The sequence below is a fragment of the Heptranchias perlo genome, chromosome 18 (genome assembly GCF_035084215.1).
Source record: "Heptranchias perlo isolate sHepPer1 chromosome 18, sHepPer1.hap1, whole genome shotgun sequence".
Taxonomy (NCBI): Eukaryota; Metazoa; Chordata; class Chondrichthyes; order Hexanchiformes; family Hexanchidae; genus Heptranchias; species Heptranchias perlo.
The window spans coordinates 57,212,227-57,234,673 of NC_090342.1; the positions used below are offsets into that span (position 1 = coordinate 57,212,227).

Below are 22,447 nucleotides of genomic sequence, written 5' to 3' on the forward strand. Positions count from 1 at the left end.
TGTGACTCTACTTTCAAGGAGCTATGAACCTGTACTCCGAGATCTCTTTGTTCTATAACTCTCCCCAACGCCCTACCATTAACGGAGTAGGTCCTGGCCCGATTCGATCTACCAAAATGCATCACCTCACATTTATCTAAATTAAACTCCATCTGCCATTCATCGGCCCACTGGCCCAATTTATCAAGATCCCGTTGCAATCCGAGATAACCTTCTTCACTGTCCACAATGCCACCAATCTTGGTGTCATCTGCAAACTTACTAACCATGCCTCCTAAATTCTCATCCAAATCATTAATATAAATAACAAATAACAGCGGACCCAGCACCGATCCCTGAGGCACACCGCTGGTCACAGGCCTCCAGTTTGAAAAACAACCCTCTACAACCACCCTCTGTCTTCTGCCATCAATCCAATTTTGTATCCAATTGGCTACCTCACCTTGGATCCCATGAGATTTAACCTTATGTAACAACCTACCATGCGGTACCTTGTCAAAGGCTTTGCTGAAGTCCATGTAGACCACGTCTACTGCACAGCCCTCATCTATCTTCTTGGTTACCCCTTCAAAAAACTCAATCAAATTCGTGAGACATGATTTTCCTCTCACAAAACCATGCTGACTGTTCCTAATCAGTCCCTGCCTCTCCAAATGCCTGTAGATCCTGTCTCTCAGAATACCCTCTAACAACTTACCCACTACAGATGTCAGGCTCACCGGTCTGTAGTTCCCAGGCTTTTCCCTGCCGCCCTTCTTAAACAAAGGCACAACATTTGCTACCCTCCAATCTTCAGGCACCTCACCAGTAGCTGTCGATGATTCAAATATCTCTGCTAGGGGACCCGCAATTTCCTCCCTAACCTCCCATAACGTCCTGGGATACATTTCATCAGGTCCCGGAGATTTATCTACCTTGATGCGCGTTAAGACTTCCAGCACCTCCCTCTCTGTAATATGTACACTCCTCAAGACATCACTATTTATTTCCCCAAGTTCCCGAACATCCATGCCTTTCTCAACCATAAATACCGATGCGAAATATTCATTTAGGATCTCACCCATCTCTTGTGGTTCCGCACATAGATGACCTTGTTGATCCATAAGAGGCCCTTCTCTCTCCCTAGTTACTCTTTTGCCCTTTATGTATTTGTAGAAGCTCTTTGGATTCACCTTTGCCTTATCTGCCAAAGCAATCTCATGACCCCTTTTTGCCCTCCTGATTTCTCTCTTAACTCTACTCCGGCAATCACTATACTCTTCAAGGGATCCACTTGATCCCAGCTGCCTATGCATGTCATATGCCTCCTTCTTCTTTCTGACTAGGGCCTCAATCTCCCGAGTCATCCAAGGTTCCCTACTTCTACCAGCCTTGCCCTTCACTTTATAAGGAATGTGCTTACCCTGAACCCTGGTTAACACACTTTTGAAGGCCTCCCACTTACCAGACTATAGATTGTGACTAGCTGGGGCCCAAGCACCGATCCCTGCGGTACCCCACTAGTCACAGTCTGCCAACTTGAAAAAGACTCCTTTATTCGTACTCTCTGTTTTCTGTCTGTTAACCAATTCTCAATCCATGCCAGTATATTACACCCAATTCCATGTGCTCTAACTTTGTTCACCAACCTTCTGCGTGGGACCTTATCGAAAGCCTTCTGAAAATCCAAATACACCACATCCACTGGTTCCCCCTTATCTCTTCTACTAGTTACATCCTCAAAGAACTCCAATAGGTTTGTCAAACATGATTTCCCTTTCATGTTGACTCTGCCAAATCCTATTATTATTTTCTAAGTGTCTTGTTACCGCATCCTTTATAATAGATTCTAGCATTTTCCCTACTACTGATGTCAGGCTAACAGGTCTGTAGCTCCCTGTTTTCTCTCTCCCTTCTTTCTTAAATAGTGGGGTTACATTTGCTGCCCTCCAATCTGCAGGAACCATTCCAGAATCTATAGAATTTTGGAAGATGACAACCAATGCATCCACTATCTCTATAGCCACCTCCTTCAAAACCCTGGGATGTGGATCATCAGGTCCTTGGGATTTATCGACTTTCAGTCCCATTAATGTCTCTAGTATTATTTTTTTACTAATACTAATTTCTTTCAGTTCCTCATTCTCGCCAGACCCTTGGTTCTCTAGTTTTTCTGGGAGGTTTTTTTGTGTCTTCTTCTGTGAAGACAGACACAAAGTATTTGTTTAATGTCTCTGCCATTTCCTTATTCCCCATTATAAATTCCCCCGTCTCTGTCTATAAGGGACCCACATTTGCCTTCGTCAGTCTTTTCCTTTTTGCATACCAATAGAAGCTTTTACAGTCCATTTTTATGTTTCTCGCTAGTTTACTCTCATATTCTATTTTCCTTTTCTCAATCAATTCCTTGGTCCTCCTTTGCTGAATTCTAAAATGCTCCCAATCCTCAGGCTTACTGCTTTTTCTGGCAACTTTATTTGCCTCTTCCTTTGATTTAATACTATCTTTAATTTCTCGTTAGCCACGGTTGGACCACTTTTCCTGTTGGGTTTTTGTCCCTCACTCCACCCACCACTGCTACCTTTGATTCTGCCAGCGGATCAACAATCACCGCCCACTCTCATTTCCCCCCAGAATATCTTTTCAATCGTGAACATGGACCTTGCCATCAACTACCTCATTATGGACAATTACCCTGACATCATGACTTTGACTAGAACTTGGCTCACGGGTGGTGACACCTTGCCCATTGCTGAAGTCTATCCTTTAAAATCCTCCCCCCACACCCAGCTCCACCCCAAGTTTCTCCCCAAGATATCCTCCCTCAGGCTCTGCACTGAGCAACTCCTCATCCCTGGTGATTTCAATCTCCATTACAACTCATCTTGCCCTCTCTCCTCTGATTTCAGTGCCCTCCTGTTCTCCCTAAACCTTTCACTCCATATAAACTCACCTACCCATATTCACGACCACTCCCTTGACCTTGCAATCTCATGTGGCCACACTTCTCCCATGGTCTCTACTACTTACCTCCTTCTAACCCCACTCCCTTCTGTGTCCATTGCTTGAAAGTTCTTTCCAAGTCACTTACAATTGCACAATTGCACTTTCAAGCTGCTAATAGCCTAGGCCTTTGGCCTTTCATTCGCCACAATACTTGTGCAGCTGTTCATCTTGCTCAACCACACAATCACCTTTGATGCCCCTATCCCCAGTAAAAGGCCGTTACACTTTCCCAGCCTGGTGGTTCCACCTGGTACGGCCCCTAACTTCACTCTTTCGTTTCTAAGGGACGTAGACTTGAGCGCATCTGGCACACAACTGGTTTAGCCATCCATCACCTGATCTGTCTGGGCCACGTCGAGCACTATCGGACAACACCCTCCTCTGCCGAGACTGCCCACTACTCCAGGATCTTCCTAGAGAGCAAAGATAACCCTCGGCTTCTTTTCTCCACTACCAACCGATTCCTTAAATCCCTCTCCCCTGTCCCCTCTTTCATCTCCAACAAGTGTGAGGAGCCCATGGACTTCTTTCTCACTAAGACTGAGGCCATCCATTCAGCTGCCTCAGCTGCTTCCCAAACCAAACATCCCCCTGCCCTAGCCCTGATCCCATATCTTTCTCTACTTTCTCTCCAATGTCCTCTCGTGCCCTCTCCAAGCTCATCTTGTCATCTTGTCCTGTTCCATTGTTCCCATTTCCACTGAACTGCTGACTATCCAACTTCCTTTCCCGTCCTCCATGCTAGCTGCCATTATAAATGGTTCCATCTCCTCAGGTGATATCCCCAGCCTTTTCCAAACCGTTGTCCTCAGCCCCCTTCTCCAAAAACGTATGTTCGACTCCTCTGTCCTTGCAAACTACCTTCCTTTTCTCACCAAAGGGAATGTGTTGTCGCCTACCTATCTTTCCCGCAACTCTTCATGTCTCCAATCAGGGGCTCTGAAATAGCCCTAATCAAAGTGACAAATGACATCTCACTACAACCTTTGATGCAGTCGACCAAACCACCCTCTTTCAATGCCTCTCCTCCACTGTCCAGCTCAGTGGGATGGTTGCTGCTTGGGTCCACTCTGGTATATTGTATCAAACACACAGTAATGACTCCATAACTTCAGAGCATATATAGAACTCAGATTTCTCAGATTTAGCTCTGGATTACAGTCTCCCATCCTACTTACAGCAGCGGCACCATAGGACCGCGCCAGCCACAGATCATATCCCTCAGGCATAGCTGAGAGTGTGCAATTTGTGACCATGCACAATCACCATGAATACAAACTCTGACTGCAGATTCATTCCAGCATCTTGCAGTTCGGTAGGATGATGGAAATTATTCATTTGTTTCCCTAACAAAGTGAGGTCAAGCCTGGACACACGAGACATTAACTGACAGGAAACTGCAAGTGGAGAACAAGCCTGGACACACCAGGACATTAATTGACAGGCAGCAAGTGGAGAACAAGTACTTGTGGGGGGAGGAAGCAAATAAAAATCAGACAATCACTCTGGGCTTAATGAGCAGTTCAGCTCCAGGTGACAGGAGCTACGGAGCCAGTCTACTGTCTACGTTCATGGACATGCAATCCTGGTTCGACCAAGGAATGTGCGACTAGGACAAGCTTTACAAAGGTAGTGAAAGCTTGTGCACTTGAAATGATCACTTTCTACTACTTACGAAGAGTTCAAATGCCTCAAACCTGCCTGAATAGCTTCCACTTTGGCCGTCCAGTCTTTGGCTTTTTGCAGAGCTTCCTTAAGAACCAGCACATTAGGCAGGTATGCAGGAATATTGTATGCCTCATTTACAATAACATCCAGAGTTGCCATTCCATGCCTCGGCCTGCAAAGAAAATAAGACAGTGTCACTGTCAGCATCAACCAATTCACTCTCAAACACAAACTCAAACTCAACACCGACCCTCTCATCGACCCAGACGCAGACACCGACCCTCTCATCGACCCAGACGCAGACACCGACCCTCTCATCGACCCAGACCCAGACACCGACCCTCTCATCGACCCAGACCCCGAGCCCTCTCACCGACCCAGACCCCGAGCCCCTCACCGACCCAGACCCCGAGCCCCTCACCGACCCAGACCCCGAGCCCCTCACCGACCCAGACCCCGAGCCCCTCACCGACCCAGACCCCGAGCCCCTCACCGACCCAGACCCCGAGCCCTCTCACCGACCCAGACCCCGAGCCCCTCACCGACCCAGACCCCGAGCCCCTCACCGACCCAGACCCCGAGCCCCTCACCGACCCAGACCCCGAGCCCCTCACCGACCCAGACCCCGAGCCCCTCACCGACCCAGACCCCGAGCCCCTCACCGACCCAGACCCCGAGCCCCTCACCGACCCAGACCCCGAGCCCCTCACCGACCCAGACCCCGAGCCCCTCACCGACCCAGACCCCGAGCCCCTCACCGACCCAGACCCCGAGCCCCTCACCGACCCAGACCCCGAGCCCCTCACCGACCCAGACCCCGAGCCCCTCACCGACCCAGACCCCGAGCCCCTCACCGACCCAGACCCCGAGCCCCTCACCGACCCAGACCCCGAGCCCCTCACCGACCCAGACCCCGAGCCCCTCACCGACCCAGACCCCGAGCCCCTCACCGACCCAGACCCCGAGCCCCTCACCGACCCAGACCCCGAGCCCCTCACCGACCCAGACCCCGAGCCCCTCACCGACCCAGACCCCGAGCCCCTCACCGACCCAGACCCCGAGCCCCTCACCGACCCAGACCCCGAGCCCCTCACCGACCCAGACCCCGAGCCCCTCACCGACCCAGACCCCGAGCCCCTCACCGACCCAGACCCCGAGCCCCTCACCGACCCAGACCCCGAGCCCCTCACCGACCCAGACCCCGAGCCCCTCACCGACCCAGACCCCGAGCCCCTCACCGACCCAGACCCCGAGCCCCTCACCGACCCAGACCCCGAGCCCCTCACCGACCCAGACCCCGAGCCCCTCACCGACCCAGACCCCGAGCCCCTCACCGACCCAGACCCCGAGCCCCTCACCGACCCAGACCCCGAGCCCCTCACCGACCCAGACCCCGAGCCCCTCACCGACCCAGACCCCGAGCCCCTCACCGACCCAGACCCCGAGCCCCTCACCGACCCAGACCCCGAGCCCCTCACCGACCCAGACCCCGAGCCCCTCACCGACCCAGACCCCGAGCCCCTCACCGACCCAGACCCCGAGCCCCTCACCGACCCAGACCCCGAGCCCCTCACCGACCCAGACCCCGAGCCCCTCACCGACCCAGACCCCGAGCCCCTCACCGACCCAGACCCCGAGCCCCTCACCGACCCAGACCCCGAGCCCCTCACCGACCCAGACCCCGAGCCCCTCACCGACCCAGACCCCGAGCCCCTCACCGACCCAGACCCCGAGCCCCTCACCGACCCAGACCCCGAGCCCCTCACCGACCCAGACCCCGAGCCCCTCACCGACCCAGACCCCGAGCCCCTCACCGACCCAGACCCCGAGCCCCTCACCGACCCAGACCCCGAGCCCCTCACCGACCCAGACCCCGAGCCCCTCACCGACCCAGACCCCGAGCCCCTCACCGACCCAGACCCCGAGCCCCTCACCGACCCAGACCCCGAGCCCCTCACCGACCCAGACCCCGAGCCCCTCACCGACCCAGACCCCGAGCCCCTCACCGACCCAGACCCCGAGCCCCTCACCGACCCAGACCCCGAGCCCCTCACAGACCCAGACACCGACCCCCTCACAGACCCAGACCCCGAGCCCCTCACAGACCCAGACACCGACCCCCTCACTGACCCAGACACCGACCCCCTCACAGACCCAGACACCGACCCCCTCACAGACCCAGACACCGACCCCCTCACAGACCCAGACACCGACCCCCTCACAGACCCAGACACCGACCCCCTCACAGACCCAGACACCGACCCCCTCACAGACCCAGACACCGACCCCCTCACAGACCCAGACACCGATACCGACCCTCTCACAGACCCGAACCCAACCCACACACCATGGCACACCAAGTGCGTTCCAAAATAGAAACTGACAGGCAGTTCTAAACCACCCACAAATGTACGTACAAACCTGATCTAATCATCATCAACTCACACAAGAACTCATCCAAATACAAACCCCACCACACTCATCCCACATATTGATCTCACCCAAAGAAATTAACCCAGGGAGTGATGGAGCCCCACTGTGTGAAGGAGCTGGATTAACATCAGGAACAGATACAGGCATTAACCCAGGGAGTGACTGAGCCCCACAGTGTGAGGGAGCTGGATTAACATCAGGAACAGATACAGAGATTAACCCAGGGAGTGACGGAGCCCCACAGTGTGAGGGAGCTGGATTAACATCAGGAACAGATACAGACATTAACCCAGGGAGTGACGGAGCCCCACAGTGTGAGGGAGCTGGATTAACATCAGGAACAGATACAGAGATTAACCCAGGGAGTGATGGAGCCCCACTGTGTGAGGGAGCTGGATTAACATCAGGAACAGATACAGAGATTAACCCAGGGAGTGACGGAGCCCCACAGTGTGAGGGAGCTGGATTAACATCAGGAACAGATACAGAGATTAACCCAGGGAGTGATGGAGCCCCACAGTGTGAGGGAGCTGGATAACATCAGGAACAGAATCAGACATTAACTCAAATTGCTTCTAAAGACATATACTAAAGTGACAAAGTTGTTTAACTGCCTCAAATATTGGATTCTCCCAAACTAGATTCTCAAATTATGTCACCAACAGTTCAAGTTTACACAATATTCCAAACGTATTGATCAGGGACTGCCATTTGGCACAGCCAGGTTTATACCATGTTTAAATTGGAGAAGCATTTGCAAAAGAATTGTCTACACTCTTGTTTCTCATACCTGGCTTGTAGACAAATCTTGGCCTTGTCTTCCCACCGTTCAGACACAGTCAAGAGCTCCTGTAAATCTGCCATTGCTTTTTCCACTGCGGGATGTGGTGCCAGCCCAATGCCCGAGTCTATGAGTTTCTTCATGGCATCCAGAGTGACTGTGTCAGGGTCCGAGAGGATGAGGTTAACTTCATCAAGCCAACGGGCCTGTTGGAGATGCTGCTTCAGTTTGGGCAGTTCCTGCAACTCCACATCCAACCCAGAGCCCAACTCTATCAGCAGTTGCAACTTGGATGAATCAGGAGTTTCGTCAGATAAAGCTTCCTTACCACGCTCATGGAATTCCTCCACACTGTCCAGTAACTCCTGGCGTCAAATTAAAATGAAAGTTTTCTCTTTGTATTTCAGTAAAACCAGTAAATCACTAAAACACTGATAAGGCCTCATCTGAATTGTGTTCAATTCTGGAAGCACTTTAGGAAGGATGTCAAGGCCTTAGAGAGGGTGCACAAGAGATCTACTAGAATGGTACCAGGGATGAGGGACTTCAGTTATATGGGAAGACTGGAGAAGCTGGGGTTGTTCTCTTCAGAACAGAGAAAGTTAATGGGAGATTTGATAGAAGTGTTCAAAATCATGAACGGTTTTGACAGAGTAAATAAGCAGAAACTGTTTCCAGTGGAAGAAGGGTTGGTAACCAGAGGACACAGATTTAAGGTGATCAGCAAAAGAACCAGAGGCGATATGAGGAAACATTTTTTTAACGCAGAGTGTTGTAATGATCTGGAATGCACTGCCTGAAAGGGCGGTGGAAGCAGATTCAATAATAACTTTCAAAAGGGAATTGGATAAATACTTGAAGAGAAAAAATATACATGGTTATGTGAAAAGAGCAGGGGAGTGGGACTAATTGGAGAGCTCTTTCAAAGAGCCGGCACAGGCACGATGGGCCAAATAGCCTTCTGTGTTGTACCTATGATACTACGATTTTTTTGGCCTATCCTTTTACCTCCAATGATTTTATTTTCACCCTCAGATTACCAGCCAATCTGCGCACAGACCTCAGCCAAAGCTGCGCTGAAGCCAAGAGCACTCAACACAGTTTGAAGATTAATCCTCCCTCCTCTTGGGAATCACGTTGCCTCAGCAAATCACCACACAGCAACCTCACCCTTCAAGTTCCGTGCTGACTGGCGAGTGGCGCCACCCATTTGCATTGCAGTGCATTGAAGAAGGAAGCTTTACTCTGTATCTAACCCGTGTGGTACCTGCCCTGGGAGTGTTTGATGGGACAGTATAGAGGGAGCTTTACTCTGTATCTAACCCGTGTGGTACCTGCCCTGGGAGTGTTTGATGGGACAGTATAGAGGGAGCTTAACTCTGTATCTAACCCGTGTGGTACCTGCCCTGGGAGTGTTTGATGGGACAGTGTAGAGGGAGCTTTACTCTGTATCTAACCCGTGCTGTACCTGCCCTGGGAGTGTTTGATGGATCAGTGTAGAGGGAGCTTTATTCTGCACCTAACCCATGCTGTACTTGCCCTGGGAGTGTTTGATGAAGTGGTACAAAGGAAACACTCCCTGAAATGTCTCACATGATACAAGCTATAAAATATCAATGGTCCTGCATGTTCGGACACTGAAAAAATGATGGAAATTTTCCTTACTTCTGCAATCCTGTCTCCACTTGCTTTTTGAAAACATTTCTGTGCCCCTGTGCCCACCAGCATCTCAAATTGTGTTCATTTGTTGGGACACTGCACGGCCTGCTTCACACCCTTACAGTGACCCTATGAAAACTAGCACAAGTCCATCCTCCTCCAGACAACAGATTTGTCATGCAACAGCCAGGCATCTTTCCAAACAAATAGTAAAATGAAGTTTCTAAAAATCAGAAACCTAATTAAAAGGAATCATACTGCTGTTTGTTTGTGACCTGCACTTCTAACCTCCAGTCTCAACCTGATGAACACAGTCCTATCTCTGATGTTTCACGACCAAGTAAAAATTAAACTCTGAACAACTTCAACCGCTGTTCTATTACCAATTAAACTCAACATTCTGACATAACTTAGATGTAACAAAGATGTGAAAACAATAGAGTCGTGGTAATGGGGGGCTTCAATTAACCTAATATAGACTGGGGAAAAACAGTGTATAGGGCAAGGAGGGGGTGGAATTCCTGAAGTGTGGGCAGGAGAATTTTCTTGATCAGTGTGTTTCGAGCCCATTGAGGAAGGAAGCAGTGCTTGGATCTAGTACTGGGCAAGTGGAGTATGTTTCAGTGTGGCAGCATATGGGAAACAGTGATCACAATTATAATTTGGTTTAGAATAGTTATGGAAAAGAACAACAAACAATCTAAGGTGAAGATACTCAACTGGAGGAGGGCTAATTTCAGCGAGCTGAAGAGAGATCTGCCCCAGGTGGAATGGAAACAAAGATTATCGGGTAAAATAGTAAATGAGCAATGGGAGGCTTTCAGAGAGGAGATAGTTTGGATACAGACTAGACACATTCCTATCAGGGGGAAAGGAAGGGCATTAACGCAAGAGCTCCCGAGATGACTAAAGATATAAAAAGTAAAATTAAACAGAAAACGGAGACTTATGATAAATGTGAGATAGATAGCTTTTTGGCAACCAAAGGTATTAAGGGATATGGGCCAAAGGCAGGATCACAGATCAGCCGTGATCTTATCAAATGGCGGAGCGGGCACGAGGGGCTGAATGGCCTACTCCTGTTCCTATGTTCCTACGTCAGATTCATAATACAGCAGAGAATCAAGCAGAATACAGAAAGGACAGAGAGAACGGAAAAAAGAAAATAAGGGGGGTGGGAGGCAGAGGGAACACGTGAAAAAAGATTAGCGGTTAATATAAAAGGGAACCCAAAAATCTTTTATAAACATATAAATAGTAAAAGGATAGTCAAAAGAAGGGTGGGACCGATTAGAGACCAAAAAGGAGATCTTCTTGTGGAGGCTGGAGGCACAGGGCATGGCTGGAAGCAATAAATGAGTCCTTTGCATCTGTCTTCAACAAAGAGGATGCTGCCAATGTCACAGTAAAGGAGGAGGTAGTAGGGAAATTGGATAGGATAAAAATAAAGAGGAGGGACTTAATAGATTAGCAGTGCTCAAAGTAGAAAAGTCACCCGGTCCAGATGGGATGCATCCTCGGTTACTGAGGGAAGGGTGGAAATTGTGGAGGCTCTGGGCACAATCTTCCAATCCTTCTTAGATATGGTGATAGTGCCGGAGGACTGGAGGATTGCAAATGTTACACCCCTGTTCAAAAAGGGGAGAGGGATAAACCCGGCAATTACAGGAAAGTCAGCCTAACATTGGTGGTGGGGAAACTTTGAGACACAATAATCCAGGATAAAATTAATAGTCGCTTGGAAAAACATGGATTAATAAATGACAGCCAGCACAGATTTGTTAAAGGCAAATCTTATTTGACTTGATTGAGTTCTTTGATGAAGTAATGGAGAGGGTTGATGAGGGTAGTGCAGTTGATTTGTGTATATGGACTTTCAAAAGGCATTGGCTAAAGTACTACATGATAGACTTGTTAACAAAATGGGAGCCCATGGGATTAAAGGGGTAGTGGCATTGTGGATATAAAATTGGCTGGGGTACAGAAAACAGAGTAGTGGTGAGCGGTTGTTTTTCAGACTGGAGGGAAGTTTACAGTGGTGTTCCCCAGGGGTCAGTATTAGGACCACTGCTCTTTTTGATACATATTAATGACCTGGACTTGGGTAGAGAGGGTATAACTGCGAAGTTTGCAGATGACACGAAACTCGGAAATGTAGTGAACAGTGAAGAGGATAGTAACAGAGTACAGGAGGACTGGTGAAATGGGCAGACACATGGCAGATGAAATTTAATGCAGAGAAATGTGAAGTGATTCATTTTGGTAGGAAGAATGAGGAGAGGCAATATAAACTAAATGGTACAATTTTAAAGGGGGTGTAGGAACAGAGAGACATGGGAGTTTACATATACAAACCTTTGAAGCAGGGCAAGTTAATAAGGCTGTTAAAAAAGCATACAAGATCCTTGGCTTTATAAATAGAGGCATGGAGTACAAAAGCAAGGAAGTTATGTTCTAAATCACTGGTAAGGCTTCAGCCGTAGTGTTGTGTCCAATTCTGGGCACCACATTTCAGGAAGGATGTCAAGGCCTTGGAGAGGGGGCAAAAGAGATTTACTAGAATGGTACCAGGGATGAGGAACTTCAGTTATGTGGAGAGAGTGGAGAAGCTGGGGTTGTTCTCCTTAGAACAGAGAAGGTTAAGGGGAGATTTGATAGAGGTGTTCAAAATCATGAACGGTTTTGATAGAGTAAATAAGGAGAAACTGTTTCCAGTGGCAGAAGGGTCTGTAACCAAAGGACACAGATTTAAGGTGATCGGCAAAAGAGCCAGAGGCGATATGAGGAAACATTTTTTACGCAGTAAGTTGCAATGATCTGGAATGAACTGCCTAAAAGGGTGGTGGAAGCAGGTTCAATAATAACTTTCAGAGTGGAATTGGATAAAAACTGGAAGGGAAAAAATTTACAGTGCTATGGGGAAAGAGCAGGAGAATGGGACTAATTGGATAGTTCTTTCAAAGAGCCGGCACAGGCACAATGGGCTGAATTACCTCCTTGTGTGCTGTATCATTCTATGATAAATCCAACACGGCCAATTACCGTCCTATCAGCCTGCTCTCAATCGTCAGCAAAGTGATGGAAGGAGTCGTCAACAGTGCTATCAAGCGACAACTATGCACCAATAATCTGCTCACAGATACACAGTTTGGGTTCCGCCAGGACTACTTGGCTCCAGACCTCATTACAGCCTTGGTCCACACATTTTGTCTTGAACAAAAGAGTTGAATTCCAGGTGAGGTGAGAGTGACTGCCGCCCTTAACATCAAGGCAGCATTTGACCGAGTGTGACACCAAAAAGCCCTAGTAAAACTGAAGAAAATGGGGATCAGGGGGAAAACTCTCCAGTGGCTGGAGTCATACCTAGCACAAAGGAAGATGGTAGTGGTTGCTGGAGGCCAATCATCTCAGCCCCAGGACATTGCTGCAGGAGTTCCTCAGGGCAGTGTCCTTGGCCCAACCATCTTCAGCTGCTTCATCAATGACCTTCCCTCCATCATAAGGTCAGAAGTGGGGCTGTTTGCTGATGATTGCACAGTGTTCAGTTCCATTCACATGCGTAGCCAGAAGGTCATCCACTCGTTGCAGAGTACCTAGTCTTTGCCCTCCAATTGCATTTACATTGTTGACCATTCCAGATAGCTTCTGGTCAACAGTGTCCACCCAGATGATAATAGTAGGGACTTGGTGATGGTGATGGCTTGAAATTCAGGGGAGATGGCTGGGCTTTCTCTTGTTCGCGATGGTCATTACTTGATAGTAGTGTGGTGTGAATGTTGCCTGCCATTTGTCAGCCCAGGACTGGATATTACCCAGGTCCTGTTGTACACTGGCATGTGCTGCTTCATGCACTGCCTGAAAGGGCGGTGGAAGCAGATTCAATAGTAACTTTCAAAAGGAAATTGGATAAATACTTGAAAAGTAAAAATCTGTGAGAAAAGAGCAGGGGAGTGGGACTAATTGGATAGCTATTTCAAATAGCCAGCACAGGCATGATGGGCTGAATAGCCTCCTTCTGTGCTGTTAGATTCTATGATTCATTACTGAAGGAGTTGTGAATGGAGCTGAACACAGTGCAATTATAAGGGAAAAGACTCCCTTCTGTCGTGGTGGAGGGAAGGTCATTGATGAAGCAGCTGAAGGTGATTGGGCTCAGGAGTTCCTGCACTGATGCCGTGAGGTGGCAATGATTAGCCTCCGACCACGAGAGCCATTTCACGTTTTAAAATTTAACCTTGGGATATGGATGTTGCTAGTAAGATCACCTTGAGAAGATGGTGATGGGCCTTCTTCTTGAACCGCTGTAGTCCGTGTGGTGAAGGTACTCCCACAATGCTGTTGGGTAGGGAGTTCCAGGATTTTGACCCAGCGGCGATGAAGGAACGGCGATATATGTCCAAGTCAGGATAGTGTGTGACTTGGAGGGGAACTTGGAGGTTATGGTGTTCCCATTCACCTGCTGCCCTTGTCTTTCTAGATGGTAGAGGTGACCGTGACTGGTTTGGGAGGTGCTGTTGAAGACGCCCTGGAGAGTTGCTGCAGTACATCCTGTGGATGGTACACACTGCTGCCACAGTGTGCCGGTGGTGGAGGGAGTGAATGTTTAGGGTGTTGGATGGGGTGCCAATCAAGCAGGCTGTTTTGTCCTGGATGGTGTCGAGCTCCTTGAGTGTTGTTGGAGCTGCACTCATCCAGGCAAGTGGAGAGTATTCCATCACTCCTGACTTGTGCCTTGTAGATGGTGGAAAGGCTTTGGGGAGTCAGGAGGTGAGCCACTTGCCACAGTATACCCAGCCTCTGACCTGCTCTAGTAGCCACAGCATTTATGTGGCTGGTCCAGTTGAGTTTCTGGTCAACGGTGACCCCCAGGAAATTGATGATGGGGGATTCATCAGCATGGATTTGTTAAAGGCAAGTTGTTTAACTAACTTGATAGAGTTTTTTGATAAGGTGATAGAGGGTCGATGAGGGCAATGCGGTTGATGTTGTGTATATGGACATCAAAAAGGCGTTTGATAAAGTGCCACATAATAGGCTTGTCAGCAAAATTGAAGCCTATGGAATAAAAGGGGCAGTGGCAGCATGGATACGAAATTGGCTAAGTGACAGGAAACAGAGTAGTGGTGAATGGTTGTTTTTCGGACTGGAGAGAGGTGTACAGTGGTGATCCCCAGGGGTCGGGGCTGGGACCACTGATTTTCTTGATATATATTAATGACTTGGACTTGGGAGTACAGGACACAATTTCAAAATTTGTAGATGACACAAAACTTGGAAGTGTAGTGAATAGAGAGGAGGATAGTGATAGACTTCAAGAGGACATAGACAGGCTGATGGAATGGGCGGACACATGGCAGATGAAATTTAACGCAGAGAAGTGTGAAGTGATACATTTTGGTACGAAGAACGAGGAGAGGCAATATAAACTAGAGGGCACAACTCTAAAAGGGGAACAGGAACAGAGAGATCTGGGGGTGTATGTGCACAAATCGTTGAAGGTGGCAGGGCAGGTTGAGAAAATGGTTAAAAAAGCATACGGGACCCTGGGCTTTATAAATAAAGGCATAGAGTACAAAAGCAAGGTAGTTATGATGAACCTTTATAAAACACTCGTTCGGCCACAACTGGAGCATTGTGTCTAGTTCTGGGCACCGTACTTTAGGAAGGATGCGAAGGTCTTAGAGAGGGTGCAGAAAAGATTTACTGGAATGATTCCAGGGATGAGGGACTTCAGTCACGTGGATAGACTGGAGAAGCTGGGGTTGCTCCCCTTGGAACAGAGGAGATTTGATTGAGGTGTTCAAAATCATGAGGGGTCTAGACAGAGTAGATAGAGAGAAGCTGCTCCCGTTGGCAGAAGGGTCGAGAACCAGAGGACACAGATGTAAGGTGATTGGCAAAAGAACCAAAGGCGACATAAGGAAAAACTTTTGTACGCAGCGAGTGGTTATGATCTGGAATGCACTGCCTGAGGGAGTGGTGGAGGCAGATTCAATCATGGCCTTCAAAAGGGAACTGGATAAGTACTTGAAGGGAAGAAATTTGCAGGGCTACGGGGATAGGGCGGGGGTGTGGGTCTAGCTGGATTGCTCTTGCGGAGACTCAACGGGCTGAATGGCCTCCTTCTGTGCTGTAACCATTCTATGATTCGACGATGGTAATGCCATTGAATGTCATGGGGAAGTTATTAGACTCTCAATTGTTGGAGATGATAATTGCCTGGCACTTGTGTGATGCAAATGTTACTTGCTATTTATCAGTCTAAGCCTGAATGTTGTCCAGGTCTTTTTGCCTGCAGGCATGGACTGCTTCATTATCTGAGGAAGCCGCAGGATGTAATGTCAACGATTGGCATTAGCAATGGAGTGGGACTTCTATTCTCCTGAATCGACCATATCCAGATTATTGACCAGTGAGGTTTGGCAGGAAAAAATCAGAGAGCAAGTCATTATCTTAAAGGCGAGAAACTGGAAAGTACTGCAGTACAAAGGGATCTGGGGGTCCTAGTGCAAGAAGATCAAAAGGTTAGTATGCAGGTGCAGCAGGTGATCAAGAAGGCCAACGGAATGTTGGCTTTTATTGCTCGGGGGATAGAATATAAAAACAGGGAGGTATTGCTGCAGTTATATAAGGTATTGGTGAGACCGCACCTGGAATACTGCATACAGTTTTGGTCTCCATACTTAAGAAAAGACATACTTGCTCTCGAGGCAGTACAAAGAAGGTTCACTCGGTTAATCCCGGGGATGAGGGGGCGGACATATGAGGAGAGGTGGAGTAGATTGGGACTCTACTCATTGGAGTTCAGAAGAATGAGAGGCGATCTTATTGAAACATATAAGATTGTGAAGGGGCTTGATCGGGTGGATGCGGTGAGGATGTTCCCAAGGATGGGTGAAACGAGAACTAGGGGGCATAATCTTAGAATAAGGGACTGCTCTTTCAAAACTGAGATGAGGAGAAACTTCTTCACTCAGAGGGTGGTAGGTCTGTGGAATTTGCTGCCCCAGGAAGCTACATCATTAAACGAGTTTAAAACAGAAATCGACAGTTTCCTGGAAGTAAAGGGAATTAGGGGTTACGGGGAGCGGGCAGGAAATTGGACATGAATTTAGATTTGAGGTTAGAATCAGATCAGCCATGATCTTATTGAATGGCGGAGCAGGCTCGAGGGGCCGATTGGCCTACTCCTGCTCCTATTTCTTATGTTCTTATGTTCTTATCTGAGCAGCTCTAATCAGTCTCATGACTCCACCCAATCTCACCGCTCCATCTCTATGGAGGCAGAACATACCAGTCAGCTTTGGAGGCCCTGGAAGCCTACATTGACAACTTGGAGAAGAGTGCGGGGTCCCCCATGGGAAGTGCTGAGTAACTGTATTTGGGGAGCAGTTACAAACAGTGGAGACTCGGCTGCTCAAAGTCTCTCCACCATTTACAAAGCTCAAGTCGGAAGTGTGATAGAATACCTGGATGGGTAAAACTGCAACAATGTTTAAGGAGCTAAACAGCATCCAGGGCAAAGCAGTAAATTCGATCAGCACCCCTGCCACTGGGCTCATTACCTCGGTGCACCGTGGCTGCAGAATTTATGATCCACAGGATGCACAGCAGCAGATAATTCATTGGCTATGAAGTGCTTGGTGATGTCCTGAGGTCGTGAAGGCGATATATAAATGCAAGTTCCGTCCTTCTTTCTTTGGAGTCTCTGGTGGGTTGTACTGCATGATATGTCTGGGCATCTGAATTACTGTTGCATCTATTGAATATATTAAATGTGCTACTGATGTTGTGCATCCCTTATTGGGGTGTCACCATTTCTAGCATGCATCTAGGTGGCATCTCGCTGGGACTTCTCGTTACTAAGGTCACTGTCAGTCACGCATGCAACTGCTTTAAAAGCTCCAGTCCGTCTGCATTTAAGGAAAGTTTCAGGAGACTGTCCGCAATCATGGTTTCTCTTCAGTTTAAAATTTTGCTTTTTTAAAAAACGTTTTTGACACTTCAAATTTAATTTCCCTTTTTTTAAAAAAAAGGGTTTTGCCATCTTTCAGCCTCCTGCCATCCATCTCACAAGCTGTGGAATTCACCTCCCGGGTTAGGGGTTACAGGCAGAAACTGTGCCAACATTCAAGATTAGATTGGAAAGGAGAAAGAAGGAAAAAGGTTGAAGGGAAATGGGAACAGGGTCGGTAAATGTGACTAGAACTATTTGCTCGTGTGGAGGGTAAACCCAGAGACGGACCGGTTTGGCTGAGTGGCCTGTTTCCGTGTTGTAACTTCTATGTATTTCTGTAACTCACCAAGGTTACTTCAACAGCACCTCCCTCCCCTGCGACCTCCACCACTAAGACAAGAGCAGCAATGTCGTGGGAACACCTTCACCTCAAGTTCTCCCCAAGTCACACAGCATCCTGACACAACTGTTCCTGTATCGTCACTGGATCAATATCCTGGAATTCCCTACCTAACACCATTGTGGGAACACCTTCACCACACGGACTGCAGTAGTTCAAGAAGAAGGCCTACCACCACCTTCTCAGGGCAACTAGGGATGGGCAATAAATAGAGCCTTGTCCACGTCGCCCACACCCCGACAATTTTTTAAAAATAGAACAACAGCTCCATGAAGCTGAATGAAATATTGTACATTACATGGTATAACTCTTCTGTCCTTACAAAACAGCGCATCATCCAACTTACCATGAGCAACCCCACTGGCCATCCACAACACACATGTATACATTAAGTGTAAGGAGTCACACAACACCAGGTTATAGTCCAACAGCTTTATTTGAAATCACAAGCTTTCGGAGCTTTGCTCCTTCATCAGGTGAAGTGAAGAGATGCATATAGGCACAGCATATATAGTCAGACAACAATGCCTGGTGAGTACAGATAATCTTTCCAACTGCCCTTTATCACACCTCGGCAGAGAGATAATCACAGCCATCAAAGGAGTGAATGGTGTTCAAACAGGTTAGTCAGGGAACATTACATCCAAGAATACTGAGGTGGGGTCACAAGGGGTCAAATGTAGCAGATGCTGGGGTTTGTATTAAAAAGATAACTTTTTTTTGCTGGAAATCGCAGCAGGTCCGGCCGCATCTGTGTATGGAGAACAAGCCAACTACGACTTGAGTCTGGATGACTCTACGTCAGGTGGTGTTACATGTGGCGTGACATGAACCCAAGATCCCGGTTGAGGCCGTCCTCATGGGTGTGGAACTTGGCTATCAATTTCTGCTCGACGATTTTGCGTTGTCGTGTGTCTCGAAGGCCACCTTGGAGAACGCTTACCCGAAGATCGGAGGCTGAATGTCCTGGACTGCTGAAGTGTTCCCCGACTGGGAGGGAACCCTCCTGCCTGGCGATTGTTGTACGGTGTCCGTTCATCCGTTCTCGCAGTGTCTGCATGGTCTCGCCGATGTACCATGCTCCGGGGCATCCTTTCCTGCAACGTATGAGGGAGACAACGTTGGCCGAGTCACAGGAGTATGAACCATGTACCTGGTGGGTGGTGTCCTCTCGTGTGATTGTGGTATCTGTGTCGATGATCTGGCATGTCTGGCAGAGGTTGTCGCGGTAGGGTTGTGTGGTGTCGTGGACGCTGTTCTCCTGAAAGCTGGGTAATTTGCTGCGAACGATGGTCTGTTTGAGGTCAGGTGGCTGTTTGAAGGCGAGTAGTGGAGGCGTGGGGATGGCCTAAGCGAGGTGTTCGTCGTCATCGATGACATGTTGAAGGCTGCGGAGAACATGGCGTAGTTTCTCCGCTCTGGGAAAGTACTGGACGACGAAGGGTACTCTGTTGGTTGTGTCCCGTGTTTGTCTTCTGAGGAGGTCTATGCGATTTTTCGCTGTGGCCCGTCGGAACTGTCGATCGACGAGTCGAGCGTCATATCCTGTTCTTACGAGGGCGTCTTTCAGCGTCTGTAGGTGACCATCGCGTTCCTCCTCGTCTGAGCAGATCCTGTGTATTCGCAGGGCCTGTCCATAGGGGATGGCCTCTTTGACGTGGTTAGGGTGGAAGCTGGAGAAGTGGAGCATCGTGAGGTTGTCCGTGGGCTTGCAGTAGAGTGAGGTGCTGAGGTGCCCGTCTTTGATGGAGATTCGTGTGTCCAAGAATGAAACCGATTCTGAGGATTCAAACTCACCATGGACTACTCCTCAGAATCGATTTCATTCTTGGACACACGAATCTCCATCAAAGACGGGCACCTCAGCACCTCACTCTACTGCAAGCCCACGGACAACCTCACGATGCTCCACTTCTCCAGCTTCCACCCTAACCACGTCAAAGAGGCCATCCCCTATGGACAGGCCCTGCGAATACACAGGATCTGCTCAGACGAGGAGGAACGCGATGGACACCAACAGATGCTGAAAGACGCCTTCGTAAGAACGGGATATGACGCTCGACTCGTCGATCGACAGTTCCGACGGGCCACAGCGAAAAATCGCATAGACCTCCTCAGAAGACAAACACGGGACACAACCAACAGAGTACCCTTCGTCGTCCAGTACTTCCCCGGAGCGGAGAAACTACACCATGTTCTCCGCAGCCTTCAACATGTCATCGATGACGACGAACACCTCGCTATGGCCATCCCCACGCCTCCACTACTCGCCTTCAAACAGCCACCTGACCTCAAACAGACCATCGTTCGCAGCAAATTACCCAACTTTCAGGAGAACAGCGTCCACGACACCACACAACCCTGCCACGGCAACCTCTGCAAGACATGCCAGATCATCGACACAGATACCACCATCACACGAGAGGACACCACCCACCAGGTACATGGTTCATACTCCTGTGACTCGGCCAACGTTGTCTACCTCATACGTTGCAGGAAAGGATGCCCCGGAGCATGGTACATCGGCGAGACCATGCAGACACTGCGACAACGGATGAACGGACACCACGCAACAATCGCCAAACAGGAGGGTTCCCTCCCAGTCGGGGAACACTTCAGCAGTCAAGGACATTCAGCCTCCGATCTTCAGGTAAACGTTCTCCAAGGCGGCCTTCGAGACACACGACAACACAAAATCGTCGAGCAGAAATTGATAGCCAAGTTCCGCACCCATGAGGACGGCCTCAACCGGGATCTTGGGTTCACGTCACGCCACATGTAACCCCACCTGACGTAGAGTCATCCAGACTCAAGTCGTAGTTGGCTTGTTCTCCATACACAGATGCGGCCGGACCTGCTGCGATTTCCAGCAAAAAAAAATTATCTGTTTTTAATACAAACCCCAGCATCTGCTACATTTGACCCCTTGTGACCCCACCTCCGTATTCTTGGATGTAATGTTTCCGACTAACCCGTTTGAACACCATTCACTCCTTTGATTGCTGTGATTATCTCTCTGCCGAGTTGTGATAAAGGGCAGTTAGAAAGATTATCTGTAATCACCAGGCATTGTTCTCTGACTATAGATGCTGTGCCTATATGCATCTCTTCACTTCACCTGATGAAGGAGCAAAGCTCCGAAAGCTTGTGATTTCAAATAAAGCTGCTGGACTAAAACCTGGTGTTGTGTGACTCCTTAAATTTGTCCACCCCAGTCCTTCACTGGCATCTCCACATCATGTATACATTAAATGTTTTGCATGTAGCGTACACTTCCTCTAAGTCCTGGTCAATATTTATCCCTTAACCAAAGCAATTAAATATCTTTTTTTTAATCTCATGGTTGTTTGTGGAACCTTCCTGTGAGCAAATTGGCTGCCACATTCCCTTACATTAAAACAGTGGCTGCTCTTCAAAATTACTTCATTGGCCGTGAAGTACTCTGGGACATCCTGAAGACATGGAAGTTGCTATATAAATGCGAGTTTGTTCTTTCGTTCTTAAACGGCAAGATTTTTTGTCCTGAAACAGCTTCTTGTCACACCTTCTGTGATATTTATCTGTCACACTTAAACTTCCTTTTTTTAAATCTTATTTCTTGCAGGTACTTCTGATCCTTGCCATGTGACTGACTCCAAGTGTGGTAGTCAAGGTGGGAGCAGAGTGTCAGGATTAGAGACTTGGTGAAACTGCCCCCACTTGGTTTCACTCCTACCATCTCAGGCTTCTCTTCCCACCTCCACACTGTTAACACCAATCCCCCAAGGATCCATCCTCACCCCCTCCTCTTCATGCTGTCCCTTCGCAACATCTGCAAACACGGTGTCACCTACCACATGTATGCCAATGACACCCAGGTCTACCTCTCCACCATCTCTCTCCACCCCTCCACTGCCCGTGTTGTCAGACTGCTTGTCCGACATCCAGTTTTGGATAAACCACATTTTCCTTCAAGCTGTGAAGGGCAATTTGAGAATTTGAATTCAGTTTAAAAAATACCTGGGACTAAAGAAAAAAAAACGACTAATAAAAGTGACCATGAAACGGTCAGATTGTCGTAAAAACCCAACAGCAATGTCCTTTAGGGAAGGAAACCTGCTGTCCTTACCCAGTCTTGCCCATATGCGAGATGGTTGACTTAACTGCCCTCTCAAAAAAAAGACCCACCGCCATCTTCTCAGGGCAATTGCAGAAGGGCAATAAATGCTAGCCTCACTGCCGAAGTCCATGTCTCGAGAATGAATATGTAAAAAAAACTCACTACAAACTCTGTACCCTTGCCACCAAATCCATTCCTCTTCTTGCTACCTCAGGATCAAGATTGTTTGCAACTTCGGCATCCTGTTCAACTCCAAGCTAAGCTTCTGACCCCGTATCTTCTCCATCACTAAGTCCGCCTACTTCCAGCCTCGTAACATCGCCCGTCTCCACCACGGTCATTAATTCAGCCTTTGTCTCCTGGCCAACCTCCCATCTTCTGTAAACTTCAGCTGATCCAACAAGTCGTCCCGCTTGTCCATCAGCTCTGTCCTTCATAATCAACTCATGTTCCCACAACATCTTC

At 48.6% G+C, this 22,447-nt stretch overlaps 1 protein-coding gene across 2 annotated transcripts in view; it reads right to left on the reverse strand.

Moving 5' to 3' along the window:
* Positions 1-22,447, reverse strand: part of kdm5a (lysine demethylase 5A) — a 241,156-nt gene that overhangs the window by 54,919 nt on the left and 163,790 nt on the right. For both annotated transcript variants that reach the window (XM_067999950.1, XM_067999951.1), the window contains exons 19-20: positions 7,877-8,232; positions 4,687-4,825 (exon numbers count right to left, since the gene is read on the reverse strand). In XM_067999950.1, coding sequence (XP_067856051.1) covers positions 4,687-4,825; positions 7,877-8,232 — 495 coding nt within the window. The remainder of the gene's footprint in view (positions 1-4,686; positions 4,826-7,876; positions 8,233-22,447) is intronic.